Source organism: Jaculus jaculus, chromosome 18, assembly GCF_020740685.1.
Source record: "Jaculus jaculus isolate mJacJac1 chromosome 18, mJacJac1.mat.Y.cur, whole genome shotgun sequence".
In the NCBI taxonomy this organism is placed as follows: domain Eukaryota; kingdom Metazoa; phylum Chordata; class Mammalia; order Rodentia; family Dipodidae; genus Jaculus; species Jaculus jaculus.
In genome coordinates this window covers 49008762-49030736 of record NC_059119.1, presented here as the reverse complement: position 1 = coordinate 49030736, position 21975 = coordinate 49008762, and the positions used below count along the sequence as shown (strand labels likewise).

At 41.4% G+C, this 21975-nt stretch overlaps 2 protein-coding genes across 4 annotated transcripts in view; one reads left to right on the top strand and one right to left on the bottom strand.

The window, feature by feature from the left end:
• Nucleotides 1-16462, bottom strand: part of Prepl (prolyl endopeptidase like) — a 34547-nt gene extending 18085 nt beyond the window's left edge. The window contains exons 1-5 of one of the 3 annotated variants that reach the window (XM_004660135.3): nucleotides 16190-16395; nucleotides 14023-14122; nucleotides 4265-4384; nucleotides 2461-2527; nucleotides 1038-1244 (exon numbers count right to left, since the gene is read on the bottom strand). In XM_004660135.3, the coding sequence (XP_004660192.2) occupies nucleotides 1038-1244; nucleotides 2461-2527; nucleotides 4265-4339 (349 nt within the window). In that variant the 5' untranslated portion in view covers nucleotides 4340-4384; nucleotides 14023-14122; nucleotides 16190-16395. Of the gene's footprint in view, nucleotides 1-1037; nucleotides 1245-2460; nucleotides 2528-4264; nucleotides 4385-14022; nucleotides 14123-16189 lie in introns of all 3 variants that reach the window. The other 2 variants (XM_045137263.1, XM_045137262.1) reach the window with 2 other exon arrangements.
• Nucleotides 16463-16983: 521 nt separating this feature from the next.
• Nucleotides 16984-21975, top strand: part of Camkmt (calmodulin-lysine N-methyltransferase) — a 409522-nt gene continuing 404530 nt past the window's right edge. The window contains exon 1 of the mRNA XM_004660194.2: nucleotides 16984-17130. Coding sequence (XP_004660251.1) covers nucleotides 16984-17130 — 147 coding nt within the window. The remainder of the gene's footprint in view (nucleotides 17131-21975) is intronic.

The following is a 21975-nucleotide window of genomic DNA, read 5'->3' as shown; positions in this document are numbered from 1 at the left end:
AGTGAAAAGATGTGTAAGTTTATCCTGAACTCTAAATATAGCACAGGCTTGAATCTAGCCTGCTTATTTATTTCTGTGTCAGAAGGCATCCCAGACAACGAAACACCATTACCTCAGCTCTAAGTTGTCAAGGACTGAGTCTCAGTCTACTCGAGTTTCTAATACGAGCTAATGTTCACTAGCAAGGAAAGACATTGGCAAAGTCATTTCTGCTTTCAGGAGATGAACTGTGCACTCCTGAAGGAATCCCAGATCACCTTTCTCTCATGCTTCAGTTCTTGTCTGTCTGCTTTCAAGGGATGGCATATTTTGAGTTAGCAAATACATTTCAATGCTGGTTCTAGATTTCACCAGGAACCCGTCAAGGGAAGTTTGCACAGAGTCACATCATGACTGCCACCTGGCTGATGGTGACTGTGAGTCACCACTATATGACACGCATCCTGATTTCACAGGTTCAAATGTACAAATGTATTTCTTAGAATCCATTAGGTGCAGCGTAATTTCAATTCAATGCAAAGTCATCTAATTAAACAATGGGGAAAATGATGGCTCTCCAGAGGGAGAGCCAAGGATGAGCACAAGTACCACTGAAAGACAAATGGCAACATTTAAAGTTGCATCTGCTGTCAGCAGTATCAGTGTCCATTGATGAATGGCAGTTTAATATGCTCCCAAGTTTCTTAGGAGTAACTGTGGGCCTTCTGCTGTAATAACACCCTATGAAAATCCAAATTTAAAGTTGAAGAAAATAGTCAGATGCGACTTCTGTGCACAGGTTTCTCCTGTGTAACATATGGGTAAGGAGTGACTACACATCAGAGCACACTACTAGGACTTTTGCTTCCCAGTGTCTTAAAGCCCGAGCACTACTATTATGCAGCCACCCGTTTGGTTATGTTAAGAGGCACAAAGGCAGGTGAGGAGTACGTCACAGGGAGAAATGAGCGCGCACACAGGACAAAGACAAACGTTCTGAAGCGTCAGCGGCTCTCTCGCTGTGTCTTTTCGACAGGGGCGGTTTAGTTGGGGCTTACCAAAGCTGGACACATTGGGGAATGACGCTTCCATCGCAGGCTGGTCGCTGAGCTTCACAACTACGCAGGTAGATGCTTCCGAGTCCTCAGTCCGTACCTTGGCGGCCACATACTTCTCATCAGGAGCAACTCTGATACAGTCAATGAAGGGCTGGTCTAATTTAAGTTCCTCCAAGTTGAATAGAACTTCGTAGTTATCATTGTCTGCTGCATAAAGAGAGGTATGGAAGAGATAACTCCACAAGATATATTTCAAGTGATTTCAAACTGTATTTTATTTTTATCGGGTATTTATTTGCAGGGAGAGCGAGAGAGCGGGAAAGAATGAGCACACCAAGGCCTCTTGCCATTGCAAACAAACTCCAAACACATGGGCCGCTTTGTACAACTGACTTTATGTGTGTATTGGTAACTGAACCCAGGCCACCAGATTTTACAGGCAAGTGTTTTTAACCACTGAGCCATCTACCCAGCCCTTTTAAACTGAATTTTAAATTAACATTTCCCTTCTGCAAGAAGGCATGTGGTGGTGTCCTTCAACCATGATGGTAACTTGATTTGTACATAAGTTGACTTAGGTTATTTAAAAATATTCTGTGCTACTCAGTCTTCATCTAGGAATCCATCTACCAGATGCTGCTTGAAAGTGTTGTAGCCTAGTCTAGCATTATAGACTATACAGGAATTACAAAGAAAACACAATAGCATCGCATAATGTATGTGAAGTACGTAGCACAGTACTGAGACATAGAACATCTCAAAAAATGCTACATTCCACCTCCATTCTTTCTGCGAAAACTGACTGCCTCTTAAATAAACCCAGACATTAAAAACTAGTCATTAGAAAAATCAGAAGTAAGATGGGCATGGTGGACATGCCTTTAATCCTAGCACTTGGGAGGCAGAGATAGGAAGGTCACTGTGAGTTCAGGACTAGCCTGGGACTACAGAGTGAGTTCCATCCAAGTCAGCCTGGAATGAGACCCTGCTTCGAAAAAACAACAGAATCTTTCTATAACGTTAAGAAATTAATATTAAACTCCCTATAGGTGAAATCTGAGGCTGGGGACATGGAGATGGCTTGGTGGACAGAGCACGGGTAACTGAGTGCAGATCCCCAGAATCACACAGGAGCTGCAGACTGGATGGTACTCCCAGAGATGAGAGGCAGACACAGGTGGAGTTCCTGGAGCCTTACAGCCTCTACAGCCTGGCCGGTGCACTGGCGAAAAGCATGTGAGAGACTCTGCCCCAAAGGAGGAGGAAGGCAAGGACCACACCTGGAGGTGTCCTAGAACCTCGACACATGCACTGCATGTGTGCACCTGCATTCACACAATGAACATGCACACATACAAAATACATTTTCTTTAAAAAATGTAAAATCTGGGAAACCAGAGTATCTTAAGAAATCGTGGTTTACCTTCTTCATCTTTGGAACGAACCAAGCAGCAACCTTCTTGGTAATAAACGAAACCACCATGTTTAATCTGACAATGAAAGAAGGATGATCTGCTTAGTACTTACTGGCCTATCCCCATGAAGAGATAAAATTTGTCATCAAAATCAAATCTGCTGACGTACTTAGATCAACATACATGGAGTGTAAAATGGACCATTTTTATAATACAGATAGGGTTTGTATTTTTAAAATCACTGGAAGGGCTTCTACACATGAACCCAACAGATGATATAAGGGGTATAAAAAAATCTTTTAGTTCTCAGGATTGTGTAAACGACTTCATCTATATTTTGGGGACATCTGATATCTGTATAGTGAGATTTAATAAAGAAAAATCAAGTGCCAACTTTACATGATCTGGAGTGACAAAGCTCCAACTGTGGCTAGCTTGAAATGTCACCGAGATTTCTGATATTCTTTATTTTAGAATCAATGTCATTACTGACTGTACTCAATGTGGACTTGATTTCATACCATGACTTGATCTCATGCCATGACTTTATTTCATGCCAGATAGGAGGCTGATATTGAGAAAATAAACATTATCTACATAAGAGCAGGGTTTCTGTCTAACACAATTTAAATATGACAATTGACTTATTTGGTTTCAGGTGGCTAAGACACATTTATAATCTGCTTGTTAGTCGCACAATTTGAATCTGGAATTGTTACGTTTGTTTGCATTTCACTATGTATTTGGCTTTATAATCCGTGGTCCATTTTTTGGTTTACTGAAAAACTTCCTGTTTAATTTTTTTCAATTGAACATTTATAACTATGAAATAATGCTTAACTAAAGTGAATTTCCTTTTATGACAGAATGTAGACAGTTCAGACATGGCATGGCCATTGTACTCATTAGTAGCTGTGGTTACTGGGCATTAGACCCAGCTCCTAAACATTCCATCTTGGATGGGGGGGGGGGTTCATGAGGCCTTATCCCTCCTGAGGAATACTGGCAGTTGACTGTTGCTGTGAGATGGGGAGAATAAGCTGCCTGAACTCTGGTAAATAATTATCATGCTCACAGAAGCAACCCTAATGAAACTAGAGGATCACACACAAGAAAAGGATCACACATAAGAAAAGACATCAAAATAGAAGGGAGATTAGTAGGAAAGAAGGGGTTCAGCGAGGGTATGAGGGGGATAAGAGAAGGTAATGGCCAGTATGATGAAAATAAAATATATATATATGTATAACGTATATATGTGAGTTCAAGGCCAGCCTGGGATTACATAAGTGAATTCCAGGTCAGCTTGGGCCAGTCAGAGAGCCTACCTCAAAAACCAAACCAATATAAAGGGAAGAGAAAGGAAGGGAGGAGGGTACTTAATAGGTTGATATTGTATATATGTAAGTACAATGATTGAGATGGGGAGGTAATATGATGGCGAATGGAATTTCAAAGGGGAAAGCGTGGGGGGGGGGAAGGGAGGGAGTTACCATGGGAGATTTTTTCTTATAATCATGGAAAATGTTAATTAAAAGAAAACCAAACCAAAAAGAAAAAAAAATTAGCTTCATAAACATTTAAATCAGAACTAGTTGTTCTCTGAAATCAGAAGTAATCTACTGTACTTCATAATTTATTTTAAGAATCATATACTGTTTATTCTTTATTGCTAAAAAGCTCAGCATATTTTAAAGGCCAAATATTGTATAATTCTGATTTAGTATTATGTATATAAGCCAAAAGGTGTGTCATTTGCATCTTCACTGGTGATAAGAGACTCTCCTTACAGAAAGACAGGGTCTAGCTTACCTCTGCATTGATGATTTCGTATTCTTCTTGTGGCTGTGTTTCCAATCTTGTTCTCACCTTTTCAAATGCATCCATGTTTTCTGAAGATTTTTCGTTTTCTGGTTTAATAGGAAGAAGATCCTAGAAAAAGTTGTGATGGTATAATCAAAATATTTCAAACTGGGTGAGAGGGGATTATTTTTGCTTTGCTTTTCTAAGAATCGTAAGTTTTCATGCAAGCATTATAATGTTTAGTTATGCAATCATATATTTCACAGATCTTAAATACTCCTAAGCTCATCAACAAAATTATCTCTTTTTCACTTAGCAGTACAAAGTAAATAGACACATTAGTATTATTTCAAATGCACAAGTCCTTAAGATACTGAAGGACTCATCAGCTGTGGACAATGTTCAGAAACATGGGAGAGATTCATATACAACTAAGGAGGAAGAGAAATTCTGTTTAGGGTATTCATGTTCAAATGCTTACTAGAAATGAAAGGTAGAAGAAAAAAGTGCCTGCTGAATTTTATAAGTACTGATATAACTCTTAAAAGGAGGGAAATATCAGAGAGGAAGACCTTTCTTTATTAACAAGATACAGACTATTATTTTATTCACAGGACAGTTATGATACAGTTATGACTACTTTTTAATAATAATTTCTTTCTCTTGGGATAAGTAAATCCTTAAAAGAATAAAGTCTTGTAAAACAAAACTTCCCTTTCAACTTAAGATACGACTTTATTACAAGAAGAAAAATAAAAATGAGAAATAACCATGAGTACAGATATAGACAAAATCTAAATAAGCACTCACTGTGTTTTGCTGACAGTAGTAAACTAAGAGGCTTAGTTAATTTCTGGTGAGCAAATAAATACTTAAATCACTACAACTTGGGTAAGGAAAAACCTAAATGGTTGAATAAAAAAGCATTCAATAATTCAATACTCCACTGTTTTGCCTTGCTTAAGCAAAATAATTTCAGCCAAGATTTTCCATCATTTAGCTGTCTTCCAATGCTGACAACTGTACAGAGATGGAAGGGTATGAAGCCTCCAATAGCTGATAAATATTACTGCCTACGTGTATGTTCCAGATACTTTATTAACATTGTTGAGGATATTAGTTACAAATGCAGTTTGTATTATAAGGATGTTATAACCTAAAATTAACCATGATAGAACAGAAAACTTATCGAAACAGATTAAAGAGAAAAATAATAATTTTCATAAAGTTAGTCTTTAAATTTTCTAGAATGCTTTAATGATTCAGATTAGATTTATGTCAACAATTATTGTTATGGCAGTCATTCATTCTCTGCTTTCTCTCATATAGTTAATTTTTGTGTAATTATGCATAACTCAAATAATGGAGGCTAGTCATGTTTATTTTTCATTCATTTTACAGAATTTCTATCATACCTATGGTAAGAGAAAAATATACCAAAATTCCCATAATATAATCCAAAATATTTAATTATAAGTCAATTACTGAAAACTTGTCTGTTCTATAGTCCCCATTAGTCCTATGTAGATGAGGCAAGGCAGAAACTATAAAAAATACTTTTGTTTACATCTCTGAAACTTTTAGCACATTCTAGATTATGGAGCTAGGCTTTTTTTTTCAAGGCCCTTCTTACATGAACCATGGCCAATGCTTAACTTTTTGCCTAAATTTTAAATCCAAACAGCCTATCTGAACCTAAACAATACTGACTGCCTTACTGAAAATTTAAGGTTCCATGTACACTATCTCTCCTATCAGAGGCAAAAAATAGGTACTTGTTACCACTTTCCAAATGGCCCAACATAAAACCATTTTAACAATGAAAGCTGTTACAAAATATAAGAATTAAATATGTCACTTTATTATGGCCAAAATGTTGAACTCTAAAGACAAAAAATAGTGAAGTACCAAAATAACAGTCTTTGAGTCAAGATGAAGCTATTAACAGATGATAATTCTAAGGCTCGTATAGGAAAGTCCAAGGTGGGCTTGGAAAATCCTGTGCCAGAAGACGTGTCCTAAGATTAATAAAGACATGTCAGTAGGACAGGAGAGGAACACTTGGGATTATCTGAGCATCAAAAGGGATGAGTCATTATCACACTGAAAAAAATTTAAATCCACAAGAAACTGAAAAAGTACACAAAAACCTTACATCAAACCAAAATTAAGGAATAAAAGGAAAAAGAACCCATGGAAAACCTTTCTTTAAAATAATACTAGCTGCTGGGTGTGGTGGCGCACACCTTTAACCCCAGCACTCGGGAGGCAGAGGTAGGAGAACTGCAGTGAGTTCAAAGCCACCCTGAGACACCATAGTGAATTCCAGGTCAGCCTAGGCTAGAGTGAGACTCTGCCTCAAAAAAACAAAACAAAAAAGAATACTACTAGCTAATAAAGGTAGAAAGAATAATAGAACTTATAGATCACTACTAAACACCTAATTAGGGTAAGATCAACAACAGTAGTTAAACACACTGGATGAAAGAATATTGTGCAATGTAACCTTTGCACAGTACAAAGCACTGCTAATTACCAAGAGAATAATGATCCTTCAGCAATGTAGAGAGCTAGCTGTTATCAGTTTCCCTAAAAGTAACAGTGTGACAAATTGACCATGTGTTTCCTGACATAGTGTACATGGAACATTTCAAAACAGAAAAAGAATAGATCCAAAGTAGATGTAAAGAAATTTAATAGTCCAGTGGAATTGTTGAACAAATTGGAGAAGCAGGAAACCTATTAAACAAGATCCACGTATAGCAAAACTGATAAAAACATTAGGATAGACAATTATGCTATAAACTTTTTTAAAAAAAAAAACCTATAAACGTCTTTATATAAATTTCAAATATATTTTGAACCAATGAAAGGGATAATTTCTTAGAAAGACAATTAAATCACCAAGATTAACCAAGGAAATAGAAAAGCTACGTCAGCCCTCTTGTCAGAACATTTCCTGGGTCGGGCTGGTGGGGCGCTGTCGGAGCCCAGTGTGGTGTGGTCCTTATTCTGTGGGTGAGATAGCAGCAGGATGTCCTGTTGTCTACATCAGTTTGGAACAGACCACGCTGGGGTGGGGAGGCGGGATGCTATGCAAGTCACTAACGATTCAAGAGACTGAATGAGAAATTGTCTCCTTGAGAGAAGCACAAACACAATTATTTTCAAAGACTGCTTTCTTGACCTACATATGGTGGTGTTTGCTTATAATCTCAGCACTTGAAAGGATGAGACAGAAAGAACTTGACTTTGAGGCTATTCTGGGCCATACAGACTATCTTTAAAAAACAAAAAGTTTATTTTTGCATATTCAAAAATCAATCTACTATACCAACTATTTAAGAAAACTAGAAAAAAATATAAAACTATCCAGGCCAACCTGGGCTAGAGCAAGACCCTATCTCAAAACAACAACAACAACAACAAAAAGGACTGGAGAGATGGCTCAGTGGTAAGGCACTTGTCTGCAAAGCCTAAAATCCCAGGTTCAATTCCAAAGTAACTGCATAAAGGCAGACGCCCAAGGTGGCACATGTCTGGAGTTTGTTTGCAGTGTCTAGAGGCCCTGGTGCGCTCATTCTCTGTCTCTCTTCTATCCCTCTCTACTTGAAAATAAATAATTTTTAAAAAAGAAACAAACAAAAATAGCAGTTGTTAGCTAGCTGTGGGGATGGTTAACATCCCAGCATTCAAGAGGCTGAGGTAGGAGAATCTCAGAGTTCAAGGCCAGTGTGGCTTACAGTGAAGCCTTGCTTCAAAAAAAAAAAAAAAAAAAAAGAAAGAAACCTTACACACAGTAAACAATTGTTAAACTACTGGCTCATTTCCTTTCCCACTTTTCTCAGACTTCTTCCCTCCTTACTTTACTGACTGTTCCTGTCAAGGTCACTGAATGTTAAAAGTTTACATTGTAGAGAATAAAAGTTCAAGTTCAGTATTCATATTACTTGACCGGTCAGCAAGATGACACAGTTGATCACTTCTAAAAGCATTTCCCTTGGCTACATGGCCAGGGCCCTTTACTCTGTTTTCCTATTTCACTGGCTCGCCCTGCTCAGTCTTTTTAGCTGGTCCCTACTCATCTCCTTGACTTCTTGCCATCGGCAGGCCCAGGGCCCAGTTACTGGATAACTTCTTTATAGTATGCACGAATTCCCTGGGTGATCTCATCCAGTCATGACCTTAAATGCTATTCATGTGCTGAAGACTCCCATTTATAGCTACAGGCTGAGCCTCTGCCCGGAAAAGGCTGACTTGCACCTTCACCTGACTCTAGCACTTCTGCTTGGATGTCTGCAGCCGAGCTTCCAATTCCCTACGTAAGCCCCGGCCCCACATCCAAACCCCAACCCCGGTATCTCGGCAGTCAGCCCCACAATGACAGTCCACGATGACAGATCTGTTCTGGTCTCAGGCCTTTAGGAAGCCTGCTTGCCTTGCTTTGCTCTCTGGCCACAGTCAAGTGATCTGTGACATCCTGTCAATTCTATTTCCTTAGATGCGTCTTGACTCCCTCCACTTCTGATATTTAGACTAGTACTCTTCTGAGTGGGGCTCCAGTGTCGTTTTCCCTCGGATTACTGCTAAATCACAAGTGTTTTCTGTGCTTTTACCCTTGCCTTCTAGTCTATTACCAACACAGGTGCTAGAGAGAGTCTAAAGATCATATACATCTATATATAAATATATATAATTTATAGAGAGATATACACATACGTAAATATATGTGTACATGAATGAATGAAACTTCTCCATTCAAGTCTCCAGTGGTTTCCTCACTTAGAAAAGCACAAATCCTTATAATGGTCTATAAGGTCCTAATGGACCTAACTGCATGACTTTGCTGACCTCATTGACTACAGGCTGAGCACCCCTTTCCACACACTTGTCATCAGAGGTGCGTTGACTTTGGGATGCTTGTCTTTGTCATGTTAGGGACGCTCCAGCTGCACTACACGTCAGCTGTGTCCACTTATTCCAACGGAGCCACAAGGGCGGCGTGGATGGTGCTTGAACACACCGGGTTTGCTCCTACCTTAGCTTCTTAGAACTTGCTGTGCTCCGTAGCCAAATATCTCCTGCAAGTTTATTATTCAAATGTTACCTTTTTAGCTAGGCCTTCCTTAACCATTCTTAAAAACAAACCAGCCACAGTTCCAGTTCCCACATTCCTGTGACACCCCTATTTTAAACAGCACCCATCACCTCTGACATATTTTGTACTTCACTGAGCATGTCTTTCTTCTCGCCCTTTTAGGGACAGCAGACTCAGTGAAGCTGGGCTTTTTTATTTTGTTCATAGCTATATGCCCATTGCCTAGAATGGTGCACAGCAGGTGCTCAATAAATATCTACTGAGGTGAATGGAACAGAGGCACCATAAGACATTTAATAACCTTTTAAACACACAGTATCACAGGACATATATTCAGGAGCAGGCTGCTTGACTGGCATACTGGGCCCAATCCTCAGCACAGCTTCTACAACAAGACATCAGGGCTGGCTTAGCGTTTAAGGCGTTTGCCTGCAAAGCCAAAGGACCCAGGTTCAATTCTCCAGGTCCCACGTTAGCCAGATGCACAAAGAAGCACATGCGTCTGGAGTTCGTTTGCACTGGCTGGAGACCCTGGCGTGCCCATTCTCTCTCTCTCTCTCTTTCCCTCTTTCTCTGTGAAACGAATAAATAAATATTTTTTTTAAAAAAAACAAGACATCACAATGGAGAAAAACAAAACAAATATGGATACGCACACATAAAGACAAAGGACATAAAAATAACTTTTATGCATTAGTAAGAAAAGGCAAAAAAATGGTCTTAGCATATGAATAAACAATTCCAGACAAAACTAACGCCAGTAAGCATATGGAAAATGGTTTCTCATCATTAACTGGGACAATGAAAACTAAACAGGATTAATAAGCTGCTCATCTGGTAGAAGGGCAAAAAGGTAAAGGACATTACCAGCCCTTTCACTTCAGTCACTCGAGACACTAACACTCCTAGTTTATGTTGATGCTGTTAATTTGGAAATAAATTCAACTAGAAATGTTAGGATATGTCCATAATTAGGAATTTCAATCTTATGGGTATATTCTACAGACAGCCACACACAGGCAGAAGGACATGTACAACATTGTGTTTGCTGAGTTGTTACTATTTTGGTAAGGCTGGAAATGGAAAACAACCAACATGCTTGCCTCTTTAGATGTCATATAATATGGTGACATCAGTTGCAACAATGGACTGAATTAATGTGCAATCTTAATATTAAACAAAAGAGCAAGTTAAATAATCACATGCATGTTATCCATATAAAATTTCAAAGCATGTAGAGGAATGTTACATATTTGTCAATTATTATATTAAGAAACTATAAAAATATGAGCAATTTACATAGATACATATAAAAAGATAGAGTTGGGACAATGACTACCACTGGGAAGGTAATAGAATATAATCAAGGAAGTAGAAATGATCAAAGATTTTTGAAATAATTTACTTATATGCAGATCAGTGCCAGAAGGTATGAAAGATAAGGAAATGTGGTATCGCATTGATCCTATCCTTTGCATATCAGTATGTGAATGTAATGGAGTAAGTGCTTGCCATGTGGTGATTGTAAAACGGAAAGCTAAGGCACTTGTCAGAACGAACTTCATAGCTAAATTAACTATGTAGATCAACAATGCTTGGTCACCAGCCATATCCAGTTTTTAAAGATTTTTTAAATTTTATTTTTTTTGGGGGGAGGGGGAGAGAAAGAGAAAGAGAGAGGGAGGGAAGGAGGGAGGGAGAGAGGGAGGAGCAGATAGAGAGAATGGGTGTGCCAGGTCCTTTAGCCACTGCAACTGAATTCCAGACACATGTACCACCTTGTGCATCTGGCTTACACGGGTGCTGGGGAATTGAACCTGGGTCCTTTGGCTTTGCAGGCAAGTGACTTAACCTCTAAGCCATCTCTCCAGCCCTTATCTCCAGTTTTTAAATATGGATACACTGTCAGGCTAGAAATTTCAGAATTAACTGAGGAACTTAAAAAAAAAATACACTGAGCTAGTGGATGCCTATAATTCCAGCTACATGAGAGATGGAGGCAAGAGGATTGCTTCAGTCCATGTACTGAACCCTGCATGAGCCACACAGCAAGACCCTGCCTTAACAACAAGCAGCTGTGTCCTTAAGCCTCAGCCACAGAGATTCTGATTCAGCAGATGTGGGTTAAGATCAAGGTATCTACATGTCTAAAAAGCTCCCTAGGACTTCTGATATATACCTAGACAGTAGAAAGATATATACTGAGATACTGAAGAATCTCAAAGTTCTGAGTAATAATGTGTTGCTAAGATAATAAGACAGTATGAGTTTTTTCCCCCCTAGTCTGAGTTTCAATTAGTATGAGTCACACCAGTCATGGACAGTTCTTTTGTCTTTAGTATTTTACACATGCTGCCTTCTCTTGTTCTTTGGCTAACTCACACAGGGAAGGAAGACATATTAAAGTTTTTCTACTTTACTGTAACCTGTAAGAATGGAGATGCTCGGAAATGTGCACCCATAGTTACAAGGATATCTTTATAAAGCTTCCTCAAGGAATGAAAACTCAGCTTTTTGATCATATCACTTATCCTAGAAAGAATGGCTGATATATGTTACATGAAAGCAGAACAACTTATCAGGTAAAAAAAAAAAAAAATTACTAAAAGGGCTGGAGAGATGCTTTAATGGTTAAGGTGCTTACCTACAAAGCCAAAGGACCAAGGTTCAATTCCCCAGGACCCATGTAAGCTAGATGCACAAGGAGGCGCATTTGTCTGGAGTTCATCTGCAGTGGCTGGAGGCCCTGGTGCCCATCTCTCTGTGTCTCTCTACCATCCTATTTTTATCTTCTCTTTCTCTCAAATAAATAAAAATAGAACTTTTAAAAATTACTAAAAGAACGACTGACTATGGAGTGGCTGAGTCAGATTAGTTTTAGGAGGGGGAATGTATGGCAGAGGATCGAAAAGTTACTTCAGGGACAAATGGCTTCAGAGACAACCTCCTGGCTTAGGGTATGAGCTAATCTCACAGCTGCAACCCTGATGGTAATTCCTGACTGCCATTTATAAACTAAATACATGACAAAATGTTCTAACCACGGTGCAAAAGAAACAACTGAAACGTCCGACATTCAGTTCATTTATAACTGTATCCGTATAAACCAGAGGAAGCCTTCATTAAAGAAGACAGAAAAGTGCTCGCTTCGGCTGCACACACATTAAAAAAGACAGAAAAGTATCGAGCGTGTAAAGTATGACTCACAGAGCTAAATGTTTAACAGGCTGAAACGTAGAGTAAAAGTCCTAGAAGAACAGAGGACAATCTAAAACGTTTAAAGCAAGAGAAGTATATGTGTATCAAATAGGTATGAGCTAAGAGCAAAGACTGAATAAAAGCTAGAAAAAATGGGTAAGATTCAAAGGAATCAACAGAAGAAACTGTTCACCAATAGATAAATGGATAAACAAAATGTTTACAGAGTATTATCCCTATAAAAAGGAATGACATTCTGATATATCCTACGATGTAGATGACCTCTAAAAATTTCAGCTAAGTAAAATAACCCAAATACAAAAGATAAATATTATCTAGAACAGGCAAATTTATAGATACAAAGCATAGGCTAGATGTACCAAAGACTGAGGGAAAGAGAAAATGGGGAGTTATTACTAACGGGTATACTTTGGGGGCAATGCCAGGGTTTAGAAATACTTGATATATGCCATTGAGTGCTACATCTAACAATGGCTAAAATGACATTCTTTTAAAACTGACTTTTTTTTTTTTTTAAATCACAGTAAGAGGAAGCCAAAACAAACTAAGAGAAAAATCAATAGGTAGGAAATAATTAAGGCAATAAAATAGAGCCAGGCATGGTGGGGCATGCCTTTGGTACCAATACTGGGTAGGCTGTGTAATAGGAGTGACGCTACACAGTGAGTTCTAGGTCAGCCCGGGCTAGTGAGAAACCCCGCCCACAAACACGAGACAAAGCAAACACAAAAGCTAAAGTATGCTAAAACGACCACCCCCAAATATAACTTAAAGAACTTAAGGAACACAATTAAGGTAGGAGGTAGATGTCAAAGTAGCGACAGCATAAATAGCTTCATTTCGCAGGTATGATGACCATATAATTTGGCATTTAATTCAGATATGTTTGAGAGGACGGAAGACTATTAATAATTATACAGGGACAACAGGTGTAGAATGGAATTGCCCCAGGCCAGTTAGGCCGTGTGGTTACTCTCTATATAAGGGCAACCAGGTTAAGTTCAAGCCCACAGTTTGGCATATTGTAAAAAAGTACAATAATTAAGTGTCATCCTGAGGGACTCAAGTTGTCAAAAACATGAGACAGCTTTTCATATCTTTTTGTAGAGAAATAACACATAATTACATGACTTTTATTGAAGCTTACTGACCCGAGATTTATATAACAATTAGATTATTATACTCTGAAACACAATGGCACACACACTAAGAAAGTCCTGAAGTAAATCATTTTTAAAATTAATCTACACTTTCATATATTACAATACAGCTTTATAGAGATATGTACATTCTTTCAACTTAAATTGACTATAGAAATTGAGCCTAAAAAAATCTGCAAATCAGATTAGAATTACTGAGAAAATTAGTAATTCTAATACCCTATCCATTCTTTATATACTAAAAGTTATCTTAAATGACCTACAAATAGGTTAACTTAAACAGTTCATACCTTACATGAGAAGCTCCGACTTGGGATGTTTCTTGCTAATTCTGATATCTTGGGTTTATTCTGCAGACACTTGGTTAGGTGACATTTTTTCAATTTTATTCTATTGTAATAATGATCAGCGAAGTTACAGTGACTCTGTTTCTGCATGCATTTCCCAAAATGAGGAACACTATCCTTCAAAGCTCGGAGAAATAATTTAGTCTTCTGCATGATAGCAAAGTCCCTGGTTTATGCTCCCTTTGGGGCTGTCAGCACATGGATAATTTCATATATATGATTAGACAGTGGTAGGTTCTCAGAAGTATCTAAGGTCACCAGATCTTATTCTTCCCCTTCAAGGTCATGAACTCCCTTAGGTTTCTGAATAATTGCAGACATTTAGTAAGTTAAATGAATTTAAAAACTTGTGTAAGTTAAAGCTGCATTTAAATCATACTTCTTGGCAGGTGTGACTTAAAAGTCTTTTTTTAAGGTCAAGTTTACTAGGCTCAAGCTAAGCAGCACTGATTCTGGTTCACGTATGGACAAACTAAAACAAAAAACAGAAAACAAGAAACAAAATAAAAATTTGTAAATATATATAAACTTAATGAAGAACCTTAGTAATTTTGCGGCCTTTAAAAACCAAGATGGGGCTGGAGAGATGGCTTAGCGGTTAAGCGCTTGCCTGTGAAGCCTAAGGACCCCGGTTCAAGGCTCGGTTCCCCAGGTCCCACGTTAGCCAGATGCACAAGGGGGCGCATGCGTCTGGAGTTCGTTTGCAGTGGCTGGAAGCCCTGGCTCGCCCATTCTCTCTCTCTCCCTCTATCTGTCTTTCTCTCTGTCTGTCACTCTCAAATAAATAAATAAATAATGAACAAAAAATATTAAAAAAAAAACAAAAAACAAAAAACCAAGATGGGGCTGGAGAGATGGCTTAGCGGTTAAGCGCTTGCCTGTGAAGCCTAAGGACCCCGGTTCGGTTCGAGCTTGGTTCCCCAGGTCCCACGTTAGCCAGATGCACAAGGGGGCGCACGCGTCTGGAGTTCGTTGGCAGAGGCTGGAAGCCCTGGCGCGCCCATTCTCTCTCTCTCCCTCTATCTGTCTTTCTCTCTGTGTCTGTCGCTCTCAAATAAATAAATAAATAATTAAAAAAAAACAAAACCAAGATGGACATCTTTTTAATATGCATGTGGAGGACAAATTGGGAAATCTATTAATGATTTAATAAACTGGGAAAGATTAATATTGAATGTTGGCTATGTGCCAGATACTTTTCATCCACTTAATGTAATTTCAATTTTACTACGCACTTGACAATGTAGCTAGCATAATCATTTTACAGGTGAGCAACTGTGGCTATGAGAAATTTAAGCAACTTCCCTAAGCCACTTGGACAGTAAATGTTACAGCAAAAAAGTCCGATTTGTTTGACTCCCAACCTTAGACACAAACTATTGGACTTTAACTGTAACAGAACAATTAGCTCTTTAATTAAAAAAAAAAAAAAAGCTCCTGCAAAATGCACAAAGAAAAGATGAAGCCATCTTTGGTAAATTCTTTTTAATTTCCATAGCTAGTCAGGGGCCAGAGACCTGGGTTCAAGTTTTGGACCTTGTACTTAACTGCATCAGGTTTCCATTTCTTCATTTGCAAAACTAAAATAATGACACCATTTACTTCCCCGGGATAACGTTTAAGAAGAAAAAAAAAAATCAGACAATTTTATGTTAAGACCTTACTACTACTAGTACGTGGCACACGGTAACCACTCAACAACAACAACAAAAATCAGTGTAGGAATAACCCAGGTCTGTTGCACCTTGTTGAATGTAACCATGGACTTCTTCTCTATAAGTCCCCTTATTATCATAAAATTTTTTTAACACAAAATTGACCAGCTATGACACCACCTCCCCCTCCTTAATCTCTTATGTCGCAGCAAAATAACGGACCAGTCCAAGGAAGCAGCGGCTCACATGAACAACAACATCAACAGAAAAGTCCCCAAATCACCGGATCTGTCCCCAAAGCCTCAATCCCCGCATCTGCGGGGAGAAGACAGTACGCAAGGCTTAGGGGATGGGGGTCGGGGGTAGACAAATGGGTGCTTCCCAAGGACGATCTGCTCGTTCCCCCGGGCAACCCAGGGAGGGATGGGGTCACGTCGGGGCGTGGTACCCTTTACCTGGCAGGGAAGAGACGCGGATCCAAAAGCGGGGCAGGTGGGGTTGATGAGGACAGGGAAGCCAGGCAACTGGGGAAGAGACGTCCCCAGCAACTCTGCCCTACGTACGTACGCAAAGTCGCGCACAGGCCCGAGAACCCGAAGCGCCCCAGCGAGGAGCCGGAGTCACCACGACCACGTCCACCCGGGAGTGTGAGCTCTGCACCCGAGGGGGCGGAGAAGACTGACTACAACCTCTACAACCTCTCCCCGCCCCTCCAGAGCCGGTTTGCAGCACGCCTACCGACGTCACCCCGATCGCAGCGCCGCCGCTACCGCCCGCCGCCATCTTTACTGTGGGCATGGGTGGCCTTTATTCCCCCCCCCCAACCTCCGTCCTCACCCACCAGGATCCCGCCGTTTCCAAAACACATACAAGCCCTTGGCTCGCTTCTGAGCTGGGGACGGAGCAGCAGAAAAGTGCGACGACAAGAAGGGGGAACTCCCCGTTCTTATCAGCTCTCCCCACAGTTTCCCCTCCTCACGCCCGCCCCGCCCCCTCGGGCTGCCCTCGCTCAAGATGGCTGCCGGCCAAACTGGTGCAATGACGTGAGAGCGCGCGCGCGCGCGCGTGCGCGCGCGCTGCGTCCGGTTGCCGTGGAGACGCGGATACCGGAAATGCGGAATTCGGGGAGGGCGCAGCTCCCCTCGGCCTCGGCGGGCGGGCGTGCCAGGTCCTGACAGGGGAAAGAAGTTCTGGCAGGTCCTGACCGAGGACCACCGGTGGCGGCCGCTCAGCGTCCGCGCGGAGAGGGATGGAGTGGCCGCGGGTGGCGGACGCTGTGGCGGCGGGCGAGACGGAACGGACGGCGGTCGGCGGCGGGCGGAACGTTCGCGACGCGGTTCGCGGGTCGGGGGTGTCGGCGTCGCCGGGGGCCGTGCGCTGGAAGCTCCTGCGGCAGGTGAGCGAGAGAACTTCCGCCTGTGGACACTCCCCCTCCGTCAGGTGCCGCGGGCGGTGATGGCGGGCTGTGGCTCGCTCGGAACTTGAGACCCGGGAGGGCGCATGGGGAAGCGTCCCTCGGCGACCGGCGGACGGAGAGCCGACGGGGCGGCCATGAGCAGGAGCCGATGAGCATCCTTGGGGAAGGATGCTCGCGTCGCCCGGCCGACGCTCCGCGGGCCGCTTTCTCGGGGTGGTGATGGGCGGGACCGTCTTCTTTCACCCCCCCCCCCGCGGCAGGCTTTTCCCGCCCGCTCGCTTCCGCTTCCCACGGGCTGTCTCCCGTGCTTCTCGACTCTTCCCGCTCACCCCAAAGACTACAGCGCCGGTGGACTTCAGCCACTCGGTTTCCTGCAGCAGAGAGCCTAGAGTTGCAAAGCTGTTGGCAAAAAAAAAAAATTTTTTTTAAAAAGTTCCTTCTCTCCCCTCCTTCCCCAGTGTCCGGGAATGTTGACCCGCCAAACAGTTTACCGTTGTAGTTTGAAGTCATGCATCGGTGTGCCCCAAAGATGTACGAAGGCCAAGGGTGCTTTTTTTTTTTTTTTTTTTTTTTGTCGTCTTGCACAGTAACTTCTAGCGTTTCAGGCCTCGCTGGCCTGTTGCTGCTGGTCAACTTCGGGTTTGCGGTGCGGATTCTGATGTATGCTCACTTGACACCCCCGGAGTGCTTTGAAGTTGAAGGCGGCTGCTTTGTAGTTTGGGTACCCCGGGTTTGTGTGTCTGCCCGAGGAGGCTTCTTGCAGAAAACTTCTCAGGAGTACACTTTCCACTAATAAGTTTTATGGAATTGGTTTTCTTACATACTGAAAAAGTTTTGGAAGCTTTAAGAATATTTTTATTTTCAAGGAGACACAGAGAGAAAGAGGGGGTTGAGAGAGAGAATGAGAATGAATATGGGCGCGCCAGGGCCTCCAGCCCCTGCAAAGGAACTCTATCCAGAAGCACGCGCCACGTCGTGCATCTGGCTTTAGGTGGATACTAGGGAATCAAACAACTCTGACACTAGGCTTTGCAGGCAAGCACCTTATCCATTAAGCCCTCTTTCCAGCCCCTGACCTATTTTTACTTATTTATTTTTATTTACTATACACAGTGAGAGGGTGCACTAAGGGCCTCCAGCCACTGCAAACGAACTCTAGACATGTGTGCCACCTTGTGCATCTGGCCTGTGTGGGATCCGGAGAATCAGACCCTGGTCCTTAGGCTTTGTAGTTCAGTGCCTTTACTGTCAAGCCCTCTCTCTAGCCCTGATTTGCTTTTTGAGACAGGGTCTTACTGGGTAGCCTAGGCTGGCCTTTAACTCATGATCTTTTTGCCTCAACTTTTTGGTTGTTGATTTACAGGTCTGTTGCCATCCACTTGGCTCTCTGACTTTTTTTTTTTAAAGGATTAAAAAAATACTTATTTATTTGAGATAGAGACAGAGAGAGAAAGAGGCAGAGAGAATAGGTGCACCAGGGCCTCTGGCCACTGTAAACAAACTCCAGACTCAAGCAGCACCTTGTGCATCTGGCATAATTATGTGGGTCCTAGGCAATTGAATCTGGGTCCTTTGGCTTTGCAGACAAGTGCCTCAATCACTAAGCTATCTCAGCCCCACTTCTGACTTTTACTTATTTTGAGAAGTTCCCAGTGGTTACCACCTTACTTACTTTCTTTTGTTTTTGTTTTTTCGAGGTAGGGTCTCACTCAAGTCCACACTGACCTGGAATTCACTCTGTAGTCTTAGGGTGGACTTCAACTCACGGGGATCCTCCTACCTCTGCTTCCCAAGTGCTAGGATTAAAAGTGTGTGCCGCCATGCCTGGGCACCTTACTGTCTTAATTAACATTGTGCGTGTGGTAGTTTTGAAATTGAAAATTATTTTTTAGAAAGAGAGGGAAAAAATTGACATGCCAGGGCTTTAGCCACTGAAATCAAAGCCTAGACACTTTCACCACCTAGTGTGCATGTACTACCTTGAGCCTGTGTCACCTTTGTGTGTCTGGCTTACGTGGGACCTGGTGAGAGACCTAACGTGTCCTTAGGCTTCAACAGGCAAGCACCTTAACCACTAAGCCATCTCTCCAGCCCTTGAATTATTTTGCTTGTCCATTTCCTTGAGTCACGTTTTCATGTAGTGGTCTTTTGGTGGGGTTAGGACATAACTCATTAGGTAGGATGATTTATTAATGAAGTGATAGTCATTCCTGGGCATCAGTCGTCTAGTTTTGCTATTGTTATTGAATTTTCAGACAATAAAGTAAATGTGCTCAGATTATTATAGGAATCTTTTCTTTATTTTTTAAAAATTTTATTTGAGAGAGAGAGAAGGAGAGAGAAAGAGGCAGATAGAGAATGGGCACTCAGACCCTCCAGCCACTGCAGATGAACTCCACATGGTTTGAAGCTTGATTCCCCAGGACCCATGTTAGCCAGATGCACAAGGGGAGTTCGTTTGCAGTGGCTGGAGGCCCTGGTGTGCCCATTCTTCCTCTATCTGCCTCTTTCTCTGTCTCTCTCAAATGAATAAATAAAAAAAATTGAATAAAAAATTTTAAAAAATATGTATTTTTGAGAAAGAGAGTGAATATGGGCACACTAGGGCTTTCTGCCACTGCAAACAGATTACAGATGCATATTCCACTTTGTGCATCTGGCTTTACATAGGCACTGAGGAATCGAACCTGGGCCATCAGACTTTCAGGCTTTTGTAAGCAGGTGCCTCTAACCACTGAGCCATCTTTTCAGCCTGGAATTTATTTTCTTTCTTTCTTTCTTTTTGTTTTTTTGAGGTAGTGTCTCTCTAGCTCAGGCTGACCTGGAATTCACTATGTAATCTCAGGGTGGCCTTTAACTTCAAAGTGATCCTCCTTCCTCAGCCTCCCAAGTGCTGGGATTACAGGTGTGTGCCACCATGCCTGGCTTTAGCCTGGAATTTTCTGTAGTCAAGAAAATATCTCTTTAAATAGAATTATCAAAATATGAGCCTTAAGTTTAGCAAATCTCTGTCTCCTCCACACATGTGCATGCGTGTATATAGATTGAACATCCCTAATCTGAAAATCCCAAATCAGAAATGCCCCAAATTTTGAGACTTTCTAATGCTAACATGATACCATATGGAAAATTTCACACCTAACCTCTTGGGACTAGTGGCAGTCAAAACAAATCAGTCTGTTGTATGGAAGTATCTTCAAGCTGTGTTTATGTGACATACATGAAGTATAAATAAATTTTATCTTGGGTCTTATCCCTAAAATATATACATTTCACACACACACACACACACACACACACGAAGACAAAAGAATCCATAATCCAAAACACTTCTGTTTTCAAGCTTTCTGGATAAGGATTCATTCTTATGTTCTCTTGCTGTATGTATACATATATACACGTGTACATATATATAATTACTTTGTGATACACACTGTTCTCTATGTCCTGTGAAAAACCCTGGTTTAATGGCACTTACATTCATTCTGAATTGCTGTCTAAATCGACATTAAGCAGCTTTGGCTGTAGCTGCCTTTTGAACTCTAAACATTTTGCCTTTTTGTTTTATTAGTGTCTACGTATTTATTTATGATTTTATGTTTTAAGTGGTTTTTTTTTAATAGTTTCCTGCATCTATACAATGTGTTTTGATCACATTCACCCCCTCACTTTGTTTTCTCCCTCCCACTTCTGAATCTTTGTCTTTCAACTAGTCACCCCTTGTTGCAGTCAGGTTCACATTGCCGGTAAAAATCACCCAACCAAGAACAGCTTGTGGGAAAAAAGAGGTTTATTTTGGCATGTAGGCTCAAGGGGGAAGCTCCATGATGGCAGGGAAAACGATGGCATGAGCGGAGAGTGGACACCATCCCCTGGCCAACATAAGGTGGACAATAACAGGAAAGTGTGCCAAACACTGGCAAGGGGAAACTGGCTATCACATCCATAAATCTGCCCCCAACAATGCACTGCCTCCAGGAGGCTTTAATTCCCAAATCTCCATCAGCTGGGAACCTAGCATTCAGAACATTTAAGTTTATGGGGGACACCTGAATCAAACCACGACATTCCACCCCTAGCCCCCATAAACCAATATCCATACATGATGTAAAATACAATGCATTCAGCCCAACTTAAAAGTCCCCATAGTTTTTGTCAATCCCAATGGTGTTCAAACATCCCCATAATCCAAAGATCTTTTAACTGAGCCATAATACCAAAAAGTCCCCCGCAAAACCATAAAGGCACAGAATAAACATTCACACTGCAAAAGATGGCATTGGGCATAGCAAAGAAATATTCAACCAATACAAGATTTAAAACAACCAGGGCAGACATCAAAGTCTGTAGCTTCAAGTCCAACAACTAGTCAGTGACCAGTCTCTAAGTCTGATAATCCTAACCAGCAATTTAAAAAGTCTCTGGTGTTCCAATTCCGCCCCTCCAGCTAGGATACTCACAGTCTTGGAAAACTTCATCCTGGGCTGGCAGCTCTCCTTGGCAGCCATCTCATGGTCCCCACATCTCCACTGGGTCTCCACTACAATCCACGGTTCATCCTCATGGCTCCATTGGGTCTCCATGCAGGCATCCAGCAAACCTGCTTCACACTGCCCATGGCCATTTCCAAAACACGAGACCATGTTGCAAACTCAATGACCCTCTCTTTCCTGCATTTCTTATATTCCACAATTCCAGGTGGGGGTGCCAATTTGTTAATCCAGGGGGGAATAAAGCAGACTTTGAAGAACAGGACACTCCTTGAGTGTCAGGCCCCTTCAGAAGTATCTACATTCTTCCTGTTGCCCAGTGCAGGTCAGCTGG